At 40.1% G+C, this 17,545-nt stretch overlaps 1 protein-coding gene across 2 annotated transcripts in view; it reads left to right on the top strand.

Annotated features, from left to right (window-relative positions):
- The window catches only part of RELN (reelin), a 308,977-nt gene that overhangs the window by 235,922 nt on the left and 55,510 nt on the right, over positions 1-17,545 (top strand). For both annotated transcript variants that reach the window (XM_086611234.1, XM_086611233.1), the window contains exons 25-32: positions 1,706-1,911; positions 3,619-3,790; positions 4,163-4,363; positions 6,469-6,704; positions 8,849-9,006; positions 9,899-10,106; positions 15,654-15,730; positions 16,988-17,146. In XM_086611234.1, the coding sequence (XP_086467360.1) occupies positions 1,706-1,911; positions 3,619-3,790; positions 4,163-4,363; positions 6,469-6,704; positions 8,849-9,006; positions 9,899-10,106; positions 15,654-15,730; positions 16,988-17,146 (1,417 nt within the window). The remainder of the gene's footprint in view (positions 1-1,705; positions 1,912-3,618; positions 3,791-4,162; positions 4,364-6,468; positions 6,705-8,848; positions 9,007-9,898; positions 10,107-15,653; positions 15,731-16,987; positions 17,147-17,545) is intronic.

Genomic DNA, 17,545 nt, shown 5'->3' with positions numbered 1-17,545 from the left:
AGCTAACTGAGTTTCAAAAACACAAGCGTTCAGCTTCCAGAAGTTAGTCTAGCAGTGTGAGGTAGCCTATCTGGCAGTCTACAAATGAGCTATGGACCCAGGCTATGACGTCAGCAAAGCAGAATGTTGTGAGAAGGAAAGAAATAGACATGTATCTGTGCTGAGTTTACCTTGAACTGGGCAGGAAGAGGAAAGAGGTGGTGAGTGGAACAGGGTTTAAATTCATCTATCATCTTATTATAAAACATAGATGATATTTTAAATCTCAGCTTATAAATCTTGTTACTTCTGTCTGGCTAGATCATGCCACTTGTTTATCTCAAATTTGTCTGGAAATTTGTCAAGAGGATCATGGATGTACAAGTGAGAGACAAAGGAAAACATTACTATTACTTAAAACACAAGCATGATTTTATTACTTAGCCCAGGTTTTCCTTTTTGATACCTTTTTGTGCTTGGAGATGGACAGAAACCCATGAGATTTTAGGGAATTAGAAACAGTAGACGTGTTGCCAATTCTGCTCCATTTTGGGTGGCGGTGCCAGGTTGCAGCTACTTTTAATGAATGCAGACGTATGATCCCTGTGTCCTCGCTCCAGCTGCACATGTTTGGCTTTGCCCTACCTATAACAGCTTGTGGCAGCATGATGCTGTGCCGGGCAGGGCCGTGCCAGGCGCGGGGCACATGGGTCCCCTCTGCGGGGACACCCCTCTCGCCCCGTGTCCTGCCTTGCCATAGGCAGCTTCATATCCCATATCAGCATCTTGTAGCCTTGTTGATGTGCAAGCCCACAAGCTCAGTCTCAAGCAGCAGGGTACACAGGGAAGAGGGCGACGGGATCATTCCAGTCACAATAAAAGGCACTCAAACTTTAAAGTTTTTTTTTTAGTCAAACGTGCTCTGTCTTCCTTTGCCAACATGCACAGAGTGATCATGTTGACCACAGTGTAGACGTCCAAGAGCTGTTTCCTTCTAGAAGTCAAAAACATCCTTGGAAAAGCTGTTCACTAAATTTATGTGGCTATTTTTTTCTCTCAGATAATCTCAGGTAAACCTGAAACCACATCCACAGGTTTTAGTTGAGAGACTCCTGATTTACACTTACTAGGAAAGCAGCATAGTTTTGTGTAGGAACAAATCCTACTCAGGTGAGTCATGAAGAGATAATACTCCTCCCTTGTTCTTCTGTAGGAGATAAGCTTCAAGCAACAGGTATTATAAGGGCTATAACTTCAGATGATTAAGCAGCCCTACACAATGCAAGATTTGACTGGGGAAACGGGACTTCAGAAATGTCCTTTTACTGCTTTATGCTTTATCATTATAAAGCTGAATTAAACACTTAGCCCTGGTTAGTTCAGGGCACTCAGGGTCTGCCCTTTGTCTTCCAAAGGTACTTGGCATCTTGGAGGAATGAGATGGAATAGTCATGTTGAAATTATGTTGTGAAGTTATATTGTATGTTGAAACGTAATAATAAAAATGCTTGTGGGATCACAGCAGAGTGATTAAGACATAAAGGATGGCCAAGCACAATCATTGTCTGAAAGATAAAAAAATGTCACGTTAACACAAAATTCAGTGTCCTCTGAGTTGTGCAATTATCTGTGCAATATTCATCCATGTTGGACTTTAAATATGTCTATTCTTAGAGAAGGTGTCATATTTAATACTATTTTCCTGCCTCTGTTCTTTTTATTTTAGGCTGGAAAAAGACAGTTGGTAAGCCGGGATTTGGACACAACCTGGGTGGATTTTGTCCAGTTTTACATCCAGATAGGAGGAGACAGTTCTTCCTGCAATAAACCAGACAGCAGAGAAGAAGGTGTGCTGCTGCAGTACAGCAATAACGGCGGTATCAACTGGCAGCTACTAGCAGAAATGTATTTCTCTGACTTTAGCAAACCCAGGTATAATTTTGGTCTAAATTGAATCCATACTGCATCAGTTCTTTTTAAAAAAAATGCTATTTCTCAATCTATGAAAACATGAATAGTGATTTCAAGTTATAATGCTTAAAAGCCATAATTATATGGAAACTTTTCCAGGCTGCCACAGTAAACTCTTGTCCTTAGGAAGGAAAAATCTAATGAAAGTGGGCCTTAAAAAAATAGAAGTAAAATAGAAAGTTTCCAGTCACTTACCTCCCATGTGAAATATTACTGAAATGCTAATATGTGCAAAACATTAGGAAGCAAACACAGAATTTGACCAAAAGAAGTGTAGAAATCTGCCATTTCCTCTGACTCTTGTTTCAGATCTAATGAACCTGTACTAATGCCACATACAACAAAAACTCCTTTAAAGGAATATTTAAGGGGAAGAAGAAATTATGTTCAGCACTTCAAATTTGCTGTAAGATAGCTTGTCAGTGAAAAAAATTGCTTTTGTCTGCATTGGTATTAACATGATTTCTATTACCTGTAGTTCATGTCTTTCAGTATATAAAAAATTTTATCTTCCCTCTTGTCATTTTGCATTGCAATGAACAACACTTTCAGAAGGACTTTTGTGACTCAGCAAACTGTCCTTTTCCAAAAGCACTTGGAAGTATAAAACCATTGAACTCTGCTTAGCCTCTACTTTGTCAAAATTACAAGACACATCCAGCAAAGCAGCTACATACCGAAACCTTCATCACTGAACCCTCCAGCACATTATTTGTAGTCAAAACATTTGCCCCTCTGAGTAACCAAGAGTGATGGTTCTTACTGAATACAGCTATGTATATTTGTTTTTCTGGTGCTTCAAATGTGGTCCAATTCTTATTTTCCAATTCCTTATTTTCCAACACATAAATCTAGGAATCCTCTAGAAAAAGTGAGTTCCCTGTACTCCTGAACAATTCCTCCACCTTTTTCTGCCTAACCAGCAAGTGAAGCAGGGCCCATGGTACAAAATAACATGGTATAAAGAAAGAGTACCAAAAGGAATGTATGTATAAATGCATATATGTAAGGTGTCTGAAACAGGACTGAACAAGTGACTAATTATTGTACTTTTTAACACACGTATGATTAGGTTTGAAACCTTAACTTTTACTGAACAACAGTTTTGTAAGGTGTTTCCTAAGTTGAACATAAAGCAAACTATCTGAGAAGACCCCAAGTTCTTTTATGAAGATCCATATAGGAGGGCTGAAATATTTTTATCCACAGCAGAAAACTGCTACATAATCTATTGCATTTTAACTGAAAAATGCTTTTGTCTACAAATAGGACCAACCAGCAGAAGAGAATGAGAAATTACTTTCGCCAGCATATTTCAGTATTAGTTGCTGGCAACAGAAGAATGTTAAGACTTGCTGAACACGGATCAGCTGAACAGTTTAATTCAAAGCTGAAGAGTTCAAATCAGTTCCTTATTGTGCTAGGAAATATAGTAATAGAGAGTAAAAAAATAGACATTGTCTTAAAGAGTTTACATTCTCCACAGACAAGAAGGACAAAGGAGACTTCTTGATATGCAGTGTATAAATAGGTATCCGTATACGTAGAGGATTTCTGAGGTCTCCTACATCTAAGATAGATAGTGGCCTTCCTGCCTCTTTTCCCTGTTCCGTGGCATTTCTCCCATTTCTCTACAAATTGTGTTCCCTGTGAATTTCTGTTCTTCAGGTTTGTCTATCTGGAGCTGCCGGCTGCAGCCAAGACACCTTGCACCAGGTTTCGCTGGTGGCAGCCCGTGTTTTCAGGGGAAGGGTATGATCAGTGGGCCATCGATGACATCATCATTTTGTCAGAGAAGCAGAAGCACATCATTCCCATTGTTAATCCCACTTTACCACAGGTAAGAGCGGACTGTGGACATTCCCACGAAACAGGAAGCATCCTCTCTGTTAGTAGACTTTTCTCTGAATTTAGTTTTCTTTGAAAAAATTGGATGTATTTAAAGAAACAGCTGTAGTGTTTGCAGCTGTGTCTCTCTGTGTCATACTAACCTGGCTCTTAAAAAACCATCAGACTCCCAATCTTTGTCATAGAGGATATAATTATGTATCCCCTCAAAAACTCAAGAGAGAAATTTTGGAAATTGCAATTTTTGGAAAATTACAGAAAATGCAAATTGCAGCATTTGAAAATTTATCATTTTGGAAGTTATTCCGAAGTCACACTTGAAGGTGATAGTATTTGTTGTTGCTTTTCCTTTCATTTCCAACAGAATTTTTATGAAAAGCCAGCATTTGATTACCCTATGAACCAGCTGAGCGTATGGCTAATGCTGGCCAACGAAGGGATGACCAAAAATGAAAGTTTCTGCTCTGCCACTCCCTCTGCCATGCTCTTTGGTAAATCAGATGGAGACCGGTTTGCAGTGACCCGAGATTTAACTCTGAAGCCTGGATACGTCCTGCAGTTCAAGGTATTCCTTAAACGTAAATCCCTGTAGAATATCAGTAAAACTGCCGTTAGTCAGTACTTGCGAGATGTCACTGGGCCACAGTTCAAAACAAGGTGATAAATTATACCACTGCATAAAAAGATTTGAAGAGCACAAGTATGAACTCATACAGCATAAAATATCATGTGCTTTCTAAGAGCATAGCCAAAACCTTGGTGCAGAGAGCTTTTTTACCCCTCTGGAGAAGTTTTAAAGCTTGTTCTTCAACACGTTTCAGAAGTCGGTTGAAGTGACTGTCATTGTATTTGAGTCAACACTAGGAAATGCTTCTGCAGTCAAGGGAAAAAGGATTTATCCCATCTGGGACTCCGTGACTACAAAAGCTCCAATATGGTTTGTGTACATTTTTTGTTTTTTAAACTATTTAAGGACTTACAAGCTGCTCTGTACTCCCGTGTAGGTTTTTCATATAATTTACTTTTATTGTGTCAGTAAATATAGGCCCCAATTAGCATTCTCTTCTTTAAAGGGCTTACAAAAATTTCAGTGGTCTGACAATACATCAGAATATGGGCTCCAAACAAAGTGTATTTGCTTTGACAAGCTCTTGTTTCTGAACCCTAATCAAAATTTTATTGAGTTTATAATGAAATCCCATTGGTGAATTCTGGAGGTTGGTTGCAATGCAATTTTAATGAGCTCACCACAAATACATGGTCCTTACATAATTGGTGGATACAGACACTGAATAATTTACAAGTGGAATTATTAAAGAGATCAGATGTTTACAGGCAGCTTTTCAAATATATTTCCCACAGTTCTATAAATAGGAAAGTTAGTTAGAAATAACGGGATTTGTAAAATAATCTCATTTCATCTAAAAGTTACGCTAATGAAATGCTATACAGACTGAGGGATTGCAGTACAGTTTCTGAGTGAGTATTGCTTGTAGTTTTATACCTTAAACTGTCTAAAACCCAAAAGTGCTTCAATATATGAATACCATTTAGCCTGGGAAAGTTGCTACATGCCTCTTGACCACTTTTCTCTACTTCAGTGACTAGGTCTCCTTTTTGTAGGTTTGATGATCAACAGCAGTTCAAAAATGGTTTAGTCTAAAAAAGCAGTACTTAGAAGTATTTCCTACGCCTTCCATCTCTGAAACCCTTGGCAATGTAACATAAATACACAAAACAAACAATGTGTAGCAGAGAACAGTGAGTTCTTCTCTATAAAGCCTGGTTTTTAAGGTCTGAATTTATACTCTTCTCTTCTTTGGAAAGCTTTTGAACTGGCCTGCACACAAATGTGTTAGTCCTATTTGCATGCTTTCATTTTAAACATATGGTTAAATGCTTTCCTGAGTTTGTGAAATTTCCATTTTAAATAGCTGCCTGGAATAATTTTGCATTGATAAACTCAAAGACAGTAATTTGTCAAAATTATTTCATTTTACATGAATGATTTTGGTTTACATTTTACGTTCTACAGCTCGAGTAGAATTTCTGCAATAAAATAATGAAAACTAATATTTCTCTGATAGCTTGAAAAATGAAGCTGAAAACTTCAAATCAGTAGTTGTCTTGGTTACATTCCCATTTCACGTTTTAATATGCATTTTTCTACTTCATCCAATTTTGCTCTCTTCTGGGGGCCCAAACTGCAGCACCAACTCCCAGACGTCATTCCTGTGAGGTCCATGACTAGGCTGTGGTCAGGGCTCGCAGCCCAGGGCAGGAGGGACCTGGGAGTCAGGCTGATCCTCTGGGCACATTGGGTGGACAGCAGATGGGATGAGTCACAGAGGATACAGCTCTTCCCACTCCTCCCAGGCACGAAGATGCCTGGGCACCGTTTGCTGTTTGTGGACCTTTGAAAAGTTCTTTGCACATTTGCTGAACCCAGCAACCTTAAGGAAGAGATAGTGGGAATTTTTACTGAGAAATGTCATACACACGCAAAAAACAGACTTTAAGCATCAGTCCCTGTTTGCCAGCAGGGTTCAAAGCAAGTGTGCAGAGCATCAAGCCTCCCAAACCAAAAAGTCAAAGGTGGTTTGCAGCCAATAAATACCTCTAACAGCACAGGTTTCTTCAACTCGTATGTGTTGCTCTGCTTTTTTGCAGCTGAACATTGGTTGCACCAACCAGTACAGCAGCTCTGCTCCTGTTCTGCTTCAGTACTCGCATGACGCTGGGCTCTTCTGGTCGCTCGTGAAGGAAGGCTGCTACCCTGCATCTCCGGGTACGAAAGGATGCGAGGGAAGCTCCCGGGAGCTGAGTGAGCCGACCGTGTATCACACGGGAGACTTTGAAGACTGGACAAGAATTACTATTGTTATCCCCAGGTCGCTTGCAGCCAGGTACTGTCCGTTGTAAGCCAGTGATGCCAGCGGTATCCATGAAGTAGATACCTGTTCTTTGATGCTACAGTAGGAAAAAGTTGCAAGCTGTGAATAAAAACAATGTTAAACTCGGTAGATCTAGGAAAAATATATTGTGCTCTCTGAAATAGGGAGAAGCTTTGCATTTCAAAAGTGTCAGAAGAGTCTATAAAATTAAATTACAAACCAACAAGGAATCCACAGCATTTTAATTTGACATCAGTCTCTTCATCATAGCATGATTTGGGTTGGAGCTGTCTGTCTTTACGCATATCAGTTAGGTCAGAGGCACCAGCGAGAGAATGATAAATCTCTTGAATCAAATAAGCCATTTCAACAGGATTAATTTTACAAACAGTAATTACTGGGCAAAGAAACCCTAGAAGGGTATTTGAGCTGTTGCGTAATGTGCCGTGTCATTGAAGGCGGCCGGGTCAGCTGAAGTGAAAAGAGGGAGGAATGACAGGTGTGGTCATCCACAAACACAACCTCAGCATCGGGCAATACAGATAGAAAACCTCAGATGTGGGAGATACAAATAAGCCTTGAAATCAGGAGGCTTTTCTCAGTCTTACTTGGATTTAGCAGAATTTTATCTCTTCCTTTCCTCCCTTTCTTACACCGTCAGCACACCGCCCCGGTCTGATTTGCTGCCCGCACCAAGTGCTGCCAGCGCAGCCAGCAGCCATCCCCCAAGCCCCTGGCCATCCTCCTGAGCCCCTGGCTGTTCGCCCACTGCCTCCTGCCTCTCTGCCCCCAGGCAGGCGCTCTAGTGCTGTCCCCGGGTTTCAGCTCCATCCTCCTGTGATGGGTTCCCCATCCTCCAGCCCCAGCACAGATTTTGAGTATGTGGCATATTGTGTAGCGGTGGAGCTGGTGCCTTTGCCGCAAGGAGCTGATACAGCAGCGCATACCATAACAAGTTTGTCTTTTCTTCAGTAATTAGCCAATAAAAGCAGGTGCCAAATTGCACAGATCTGACACCAGCTGATTTGATTTACCCAAAACAAGTAGTGCAGAATCAATAGCAGCAATCTGTTTGGCATTATGTTCAGTAATATGATCAGAAATAAGAAGCTCATGCTAATACATTAAAAATATAATCATTGTGAGTACAATGAGGGTCTCAGCATTGTGGGTCACTTTGGAAATCATGTTTCATGGGTTATCCAGAGAGTACCCTGTTTCATCAGTTGGTGCAAAGCACTAGCACGATGATCACCTGTATACCAAATCCTAGTGCATGGCAGAAAAAAAGCAATAGGTTTATTACAAGGAGGATCTTAGCTAATCCACTGGATTGGCAATGAGATTTTAAATATGCCCCCACCCCATCCCAACCTCCCCCCCCGCCCTGGAGCTCTTATAAAATACTTCGGCTAAAAATTAAGGACTGAAAGTTACAAACCAAAGTATTTTTTCTTCAACAAATTTCTTATGCCGTGGGTCAGCTGGAGTAACTTAGTGTAGGCTCACCGAAGTCCTCGGAGCAGTTTCAGTTATACAAGCTAAGGATTAGATCACTGTTTTCCAGGAAATTTCATGTCATCATGCAAAAATAAAAACCACAAAAAAAAAAAAAAATCTGTCCCCATGTCTTATAGGACACATTATTTACCATTATTTTTATAAAGTGGATGATTTTTTCTTCTATCCAAATTACCTGAAGATTTTTTACTCAAAATTATATGATCCTGTAATAAACTCTGTGTCACTGCCATTACTGAATTCTTTTCACAACTACTGTAAGAAATGGAGTTCTGGGTTTTAAAATGTAGTTAGCAGTACGGGTATACCTGAGTAGTGAAATGCATCTTCAGAGTCACATATAGCCATTCACTCTTGTTGATAAAACCATGTATCTGTTCTTTGTATTACACTGGTGGATATGGGCCAGAGAAGCCAAAATACATTAAAATAAAATCTGGAAAAAATATCCATAAATGAAGATGCACAAAGTGTAGGATGTCATAAATATTTTCTAGGCATCCATTTGCATCTTATTTTCAAATGGTTAATTTAGGAAAAGCTGCTTTTAATCTTAAACAAAGAACACAAAGTATGCAGTAGGTATTGAAGTTGGGAATAGTAACATTGTGCCTTTCATCATTGTTTCCTTGCAGTAAGACTCGATTCCGCTGGATCCAGGAGAGCAGCTCCCACAAAAGCGTGCCTCCTTTTGGCTTAGATGGTGTTTACATTTCTGAGCCTTGCCCCAACTACTGCAACGGTCACGGAGACTGCGTCTCAGGGGTCTGCTTCTGTGATCTGGGCTACACAGGTAAGACAACCCTTTTTAGGTGGCATTACAGTAAGCTGTAAATCTAGCATCTCGTTTTTCCTCTCCGATATTCCAGAAAAAATATATGACGACATAAATTTCATGGGCTGCCAGCAAGAATCTTCTCATTTTGTTAAATAAAATTCAGCACAGGCAAAACAGAGCAGCTGAAGGCAGCTGACACTGGTGGTGTTTCTGACAACCTCAATCTTTGAGCATCATCGTCTGTATGAATGGGGAAGGGACTAGTGATAGAGGAGAAAACAAAATAAAATATTATAAACTAAAAAGTCTGCTTAAAAGACTTTGGATCATCTTCAAAAGAATTACTGCTGGTTTTGAGTCCCCTGGCCATCAGATGGCATGCGATCAGGAGGGAACATATGTTCTGACAGGCCCTTCTGTGGAAAATTCTGCTCACTTGTGGTTTCAGGGGCTTTTATGCTGAAACACACACAAAAAAAACCCAAACCCAATGAAAAAAAAAACAGTGATTGATACAACCAGTTGCATGCTGCACTCTTTTCAACCCTCTACACCAACAAAGCAATAAGCTAACATCTTTTGTTCAATTCGTTTAAAATGAAATAAAAGGATAATATTTTTCTGTTTACATAAAATGCCTTATCAACATAAAGCATGGCTGATTTTCACCTAGTGAAATAAGCCATCTTAGAGTTTAGAGGAAGAAGGCTTATTCTGCCTACGAAAATTTAAAAAGAGGGTTTAAAAACGTACAATCCTATCGTCAAGGCATTTTCTTAGAAAAGCCCAGAACTTTCTCATCCGTGAATGCAACAGAACCATCTGCCAATGTACTGTGTCTGACCTTTACTCTGTTCAGCACGGTTTCACCAAACCATCTCCTATATATTTTTTTTTTCCCTTGAAGCATCACATGGAACCTGTGTGTCTAACGTGCCTAATCACAGTGAGATGTTCGACAGGTTTGAGAGGAAGCTCAGCCCTCTCTGGTACAAGATAACAGGAGGTCAGGTTGGGACAGGCTGTGGCGTGCTCAGCGACGGAAAATCTCTGTACTTCAATGGACCTGGCAAAAGGGAGGCGAGGACTGTTCCCCTGGACACCACAAATATCAGGTCAATCCTCAGTGCTGCTTCTCACATTTCTCTGTGTGTTCATGTTGTCTTCTCTCTGCTGTTACAAGCATAGAAGTGAGAAGATGTGAAATGTTTTTCTGGTAATGTAACTTGTATGAGAAATCTTAAAGGCAGAGAAATTACTTTTTTTTTCATTCTGGTGTACTATTTCCTTTTCTTAAGAGAGAAAACTTAAGTTAAAAACAGTGGAATAGCAGCTTAAATAAATATGAACTCTTTATCCCTCTGAGAAGATGGTTTGCATTGTACTCTAGATAGACAGGCAGAAGATGTGGTCTTGAGACTGCACAAAATCTAAGACTCTGCCCATAGCTGGACAGAAAAACTCCCTCTCCCTCGAGTGTGTAGAATTGCAGGCATGCCGATGGCGTAACAATGAGCTGTTGTTTCCTTGCCAGATGTTGTGAATTAGTCCACTTGTCAGAAGTGTAAAAAAATGGAATGTGAATTGTTTCTACATAGCCAAGAGGCTAACAAGCTTTCACCTCTCTCCCTGCTGCCACTGAATCCTACTCTGCTGGTAGTAATTATCCTTTCTCTCTCAAATTGTCTAATTGATTAATGTAATTAGGATAGACAAAGGGCTGTTAATTCTAACCATTATTTAGCCTGGAGTCTACTGCTTCTTTGTCCAGTCTCATGAGAGATCACACACCTGAAACCTTGCCTAGTCTACAATTATAGCAGTTAGCTTAATAAAAGATATTTCTCCTGACATACTGCTCCAAGAGTAAGTAACGTGGTGATTTTCTACCTTATTTCATTTGTGGGATCATTCAGAAAAGATTGGCCACAAGTTACTGCTACCGCTCTCCAGCTCAGGCAGCTGGTGCTCCTCAGGGCAGTATGGGTGCTGCGGGTTTGGGGACATCCTCAGCAGCTCCCCAGCACTGAGAGGCACGGCACCAGCTGCCTTTCCTCTGTCCCCTGTGTGTCTGACAAATACATGAATTATTTATATAATTATGTAAATTACTCCATAATTAAATTAATTAATTGCTTGACAAATACACTTTGGACAAGTACATGTTTGCACTGGAACTCTGGGAAGATCTGAGCACGTCTTTTCTGTTCCACTGTCATTTTGAATCTCCTATTATTAATCCTGTGAAGCATAATATTGGAAGTAACCACATCATCAAGAAGTCTATGTTGAAATGGTATTTTTGAGTTATTCCATCTTTCCTGGAGAAATCTTTTTATGAAAAGAAAAAGGATTTTCTTTAGCTCTAAGATTACTTTGAAACCATTTTTAATGCCAGATATTCATATTTATAGCTTTCCATTTTTATAGAGTTTGAACTGTTAAAAAAGCCAAAAGAAGTTTTAAAATACTGAGCAATGCTCTTTCTTGACTTTTAAATCTATCACTACTTCCATTTTGCACAAGAACACGGTTATCTGATGTCTCAAAATTGCCCCAAGAAGTTAAATGGCCAGAGGGACACTTGATAAGAGCAACTAAGGTCTCTCTTCTGAGCACGTGCTCACCATGTGAGCTGCTCTCCTGCTGCGACTGATCATTTTGTCAAAAAAAAACAGCATCGAATTTTTTTATAAGCATCACAGCAAGCATTTTAACTTCCTTCAATAATTCAAGCTTGAAGCCACATCCCTGGGCTGTTTGCTAGACAGAACAAAAGCAGTGGTCATCTCAAACAGATGGAACTAACAGGGATTTTTTCAGTTTCTTCAGCCATGGGTGTGCTCAAGGGTAGGATCAGCCTCATGCCACTTGACCAGAATATGGACTCCTTAGACTACAGCAATTACTTCAGGCTGCCTTTATGCTCACAGGAGAAAATAGCTACTTCAAAAGGGCAATGCAACTCATCCTAAAATATGGTCCAGGAAAGATCAGTGCTTTATCTTCTGGAAGCATGTATTTTTTTCATTAATTATAAAGCAGTCTGGGTTGGCCGTGTAAAACATTCAGCTTCATACACCTTGCTTAGAACAGGTGCCTCCCATGTTAATGTTTGAGCCATCTGTAACACTAACTGAGGCTTTTTTCCTAGAAGCAATGTCAGACTAAGTTTGTGAGAGTGTGAGGGATTAACTGAAAGACCCATACCCTAAAAATATAATAATTCCTCAGCCTATAATTTATTTTTTTCCATTATTGGAGCTAAAATTAATGTCACTTGAAAGAGGAGATTATAAGGAAGCACTTTTTCCCATTTTGGTATTACTTTTTGCATTCGATAATGCCTTGCATAGAATTCGGTTATCTTATTAGGGGTCATCTTAGCCCCTGCACAGTTATCTTTTATTTGTGCATGGTTTTTTTTCATTGGGGGAGGTTGGTGACAGGGTAAACAGCAGGAAAATATGCCTTGAAAGACATACTGTTAGATATATGGATCAAGAGTTGTGAATAGGAAGGCTGAAACTCCTGCAGTAGATTTTTAAGCTTCTTATTTTTCAGGTTAATAGTGTTTTCCCAGACCTTTTAAGATCTTGTTTCATTAAATCAGGCATGGAAGAACAAAAAATTGGAAAATACTGAAAGACGTTAAAGTTTTATTTTTATTCTCAATTCCCGTATGGTCCCTATCGTCTTGCTTCAGTTAACGCTTTTTGTATGTAAAGTGTAAATTTTATGTAAGGAACGTAAAGAATTTTTGTTCTTTTTTGTAAGAAGTACAAAGACCCTTTTCCCTCTCACCCTTCTCTTCCCAGAGGAGTGGGGTCCGTGGGGGCTCGGTGTTCCCCATTCGTTCTGCTCCAAGGGGTTGAGATTTGCCAGCCCGAGGTGCTTGGTGCTGCTCAGGGATGCAGCCCAACAGGGCATCACCAGACTCGGGTTTCATGCTAAGGGCATGTAAAACTCAAGCTTGCTCTCTGAAGCCAATGATCACAAACAAGCAGGAGATGTTTAGCATATACCTTAAGTGCTATTGTAATCTTAGCTTGCTTTATCCTATTGTCTCCTTATTCCTTTATATGACTACATTTTTTTCACAGACATTAGGAGATGTCCCATAGCACTAATAGAGCTGTATGTGTCAAAATTCATTTCACCCAAACTACTTTTTGCTCTACAGTTCAGAAGTCCCCAGAGTCTCTCCATCCCTTCCCTTTTGCATGGCCCAATGCGCCAAAGGCACAGTTTCACCAGCAATATTTCCATCCTCCTGACCGACAATACGATACCTGGATTCAGTTAGGTTACTGATGAGCTACTGCCTCACATTTTGATGGCCTGTCCCTTATGACACTCTTCACTATCTGTCCAGTGAGAGCATTTGCACACAGTGCCTACCTGGCAGCTAGATAAAACCCGTGGAATATATATTTTTTTTTCCAAGCGGTGACATCTGGCTTGTTAGCTGACTTGGCTCCTGTCTGTGTTACAGGCTCAATTGCTAATGACTGTGCAACCATCCCAGAGAGCTGTGCTGGGTCAAACACTTACAGATCAGATGGGCTGATTCACCCTTCTGCAGAAACGACTTTTTTTATCTTTTGTTTATCCTTTTTATCCATCTTTACACTTGGCAAGCATAAAAGAGAATTTCATGATAGGACTGTAAATCTTTTCACCTTTGAGAACGCTGTCTAGTGTTTCATTGCCTGAATACTGGCTCAGAAAACAGAGCTGCAAGCAAACAATAGGACCTACCTGGCTAACTGGTGTAATACTGTCAGCCTGTTTGTTCTTGAGCTATCTCTGGGGTTATATTATGAATAAGACTGATTAATATATTCTGGCTTGTCCCAGTCCCTGTGGATATACAAAATATCTCACACAGGAGATACTGATTTCGATAACAGAACTGGAGTGTGGTTGGGTTTAGAATGAGAAGAGAATTCTGACAATGCATATGTAGCAGTGGGTGAGGGAAACTGGAGTCCTAGCTGTGTTGTACTGGTTCTGGCTGTAGTCCTGTGGCTTGTCTGTGATTTTACTGATGTCACTACAAATTAGAACCAAATCTCCTAAAGTGAAAAGAGTTATCCTTGTGTGGAGTTATTTGAGTGAAAATTCAAGCCTCATTTCTTCACACAGAGACACAAATCACCTCAAAAATAAGTATTTTAAATAAAGAAGTTATCTACAAGCAGTAGAATTAATGAAACATGATTTGCTTTAGATTTGTGTTCTTTTTCCTCCAAAGCTTCTGCTTGGCAATGACCCCATCTCTCCCTGTGAGCTCCATGAGGACACCTCCAGCACAAGGGACAAGCAGTTGCTTCCCAAAAACCTCACATCAGCGGGTGCTCCAATAGTTACAACAGGCAGGCACCATCCTAAGTCAAATACTGGCTAGGAAACAAGAAGGAGAACAGCACCCCCAACTTTCAGCATGTGAAAGCTCAGCATGGGGATGAACCCAGGTTCTCCACTCTGTTCAGGTGCTGTTTCAGGTGTGCAATGCAGACAATCTGTGAAGGTGGCGTAGATGAGGGGCCAGTGGCATTCCCCGTCATCTCAATGCTCTTTACATTAGTTATGACCAGATAAGACTGAGACGAATGTCAGACATGCAAGGAAATTTGGCGAGTGAGCAGCAGGACGTTAATTAAAACAAGTTGCTGTTACATAGCACAATAGTACACATCTAAAAGGAAATGTAAACTACTGTGATACCACAAAGTCACAATTAAAAATATCAGTTCAGCGAGGGTACCAGGGCATCCCTGTAGATTGGGAAAAAAATTGACAGCATTTTGGAGCACAAGGATGGCATAATTATTAATTCAAATATAGCTAGATAGGGATATTCCAGGCTTAGCCCAAGTTCTGTCAATAAAATCAGCAACGCTGTCTTAAAAGGATGTTGCAGCTTTAGAAGGGTTGCAGAAAACGGTTATGGGAAAAATCAAACTTTCATGCAGAGAGACAGATGAAAAGGTTGCCATGATTTACCTTAGAAAGGAGGAGGAGAAGGTAGGGCAGTGATAAAAGCACCGACAACAGGAAAGGTTGCAAGAAAGGCAGCTCAGGAACATTTTTTTCCCCCATCTCATGACATGAGAATAAGAGGATGTTCAATGAAATTAAAGTGTACACTTTCAAAATCAAAGGGTCTACTTCACAAAATGTCCGATGAACTCTTTTCACTGAAAATTGTTTACATCAAGAATTTAAGGACCAAAAAGGGATCGGTGGTTTAGTGACGATATACTAATTTTATTAAAACTCTAATATTGTATTTCAAAGCTTAAACCATTTTCTGGTTACAAGAGGCCAAGGTAAGCTCTGATGGAGAGAGCACATTTGCCTGCCTTGGAGTTTTTGCATCTTTGTGTGAAAGAAGAACAACTAAAATCTGCTGCTCGGTCCAACAATACATTTATTAGGCACAGGATCAATAAACCATATCACCTTCTTCCATCTTGGGTCCTCCACTGTTTACTATGGCAATGCTTGGTTTCACTGGGAACATTACCTGATCAATAAGCCTGGGATAATGACCTAACTGAAAATGCCACATTAGTTAAGAAAGGAGAGTTATCCTGGCTGATCTTGTGCTATCAGAAGATAATTACACTTCTCTTCTACTCTGATTTTTTTAACAGGCTAGTTCAATTTTATGTACAAATTGGAAGCAAGGCTGCTGGTAACTCCTGCAACAGACCAAGAGCCAGGAATGAAGGTAAAGCCTCTTTACCTTGTAGTAAGCTTTTTGTATTTTGGGTCTTCTGCAGTGTTTTTGCCATTTACTTATTTTTACATTTTAAAAGCATTTGCTTTTTAAAATGAAAAAGATTGTTTTATTTTTAATATAAATCAATTACTTCATCAGTTTAGATAAATGGTGCAGAAAACTATTTACTTTTGTTCCACATTTGTATTTATACTTATTTCCACCAAACCTAATGGTGATCTATCAATGGGAGTAAATTTTTTGGAGCTGTGATGGCTTAAGACAACATTTACAAGAAGCCATGTAATAGCTTTTGTTAGAGTACTTGGTAGTGTTGGAACACAGGTAAATTTACAAGTATAGAGGACTTTTTTTCAGGTCTGAAATAAAAGAAATAAAATTCAAGTTCAGGATAAAGTGGGCAACCTCCATTTCTGACCTGAAGTAGAGTTATGTGCCTGAAAACTTGTTCAGCTTCTCAGTTGCACCAGTGGGTCTAACTAAAGATGGCCTTCCAACCCAAGCTCGTGCATGATTTACCTGAAATGCAAAATTATAAAGTTGCAGCCAAAGATATATTTAGTCTGAAGAGATTAATCTCTTCCAGCCATCTCCTCTCTTATTTTACCCACGTGCTTAGAGTTATTGTAGGGGGGCACTGATATTTGTGTCTGGGAAGGATTGGCAGAGTTTGGGGAGCAGAATCCCCATGTAAAGTGGTCTAGTTGCCTGAAGACAGATCACTGACATCAAGTAGATGAAGAAACTTCGTTTTCCTCTCAGTATAATCTGTTCAATATCAGCGGACTGTCTCCTGACGTATGAGATTTACATTGATACTGACTCCAAACTGCCATCTTTCAGCACAGGTTACAGAGCTATCAGAATTACAATTCAGTGTCCCACTCAAACTGCAAGGATACCCAGCAGGAAATAAATACTGACTATATTAAGAAAGTCACATGATTCTCATGGTTTCTGTGGTACAATCATTCACTGAGGTTGCAAAAGCTTAGATCCTTTGAGTTCGGTGAACAGAAGCGAGACAATGTGTGGCAGCTGGCAAGCCTACGTCACCTTTGGAGTAGGACTTTGTCCAGAAAATGCTCCTGGAGCAGGAGATGCCAAAAGCCTAGGGGAGGTGCCAAAAGTGGCATGCACTGAACAGGGGTTGGCAGCTCCTGAGTTGCCTGAAGAGCAGCTGAAGAGTTGCCTCCTGTTGCTCCATACAGTCAGACTAACCACCTTTCTTAATTTTGAATACAGGGCTTGTCGTTCAATACACAAACGATAACGGGATCACCTGGCATTTGCTGCGAGAACTGGACTTCATATCATACCTGGAACCCCAGGTTGTTTCCATAGACTTACCTCGGGATGCCAAAACCCCTGCCACCGCTTTCCGCTGGTGGCAGCCACAACATGGTAAGCAACGCCATCCTAAAAACTCATTAAGCAGCTTCATAGAACCCATGTGTCAATGCTTCTCACGTTCTGCACAAACCTCAATGTACCAAAAACACAGAATGGTGAACAGTTTGGGTGCTCTACAAGAACATTTAGGCTTTCCTCAGTCACACTGCAGACATTGTTCTATTTTATAGCACCATGCAGAACGGTGGGCTTAAGAGTAAAATTGTTTAAGAGCTAAGTTTAAACCAAAGATGCTGAGAGATAACAGGGAGGAAAGGAGCGGAGAGGAAAAGAATATCACACAGAAAAGCCTGAATAAGTTTAGAGGATTTGCCTGACTATAGAGTGATCTGGGATGCAAAATGGCCTAAACATTTTATTTTATTTATTATCTGTTTTGGAAAGGGAGAC

The sequence above is a fragment of the Tauraco erythrolophus genome, chromosome 4 (assembly GCF_009769465.1).
Source record: "Tauraco erythrolophus isolate bTauEry1 chromosome 4, bTauEry1.pri, whole genome shotgun sequence".
Classification (NCBI taxonomy): domain Eukaryota; kingdom Metazoa; phylum Chordata; class Aves; order Musophagiformes; family Musophagidae; genus Tauraco; species Tauraco erythrolophus.
The sequence above is the reverse complement of the archived record's forward strand: the minus strand, read 5'-3'. Positions and strand labels throughout refer to the sequence as shown.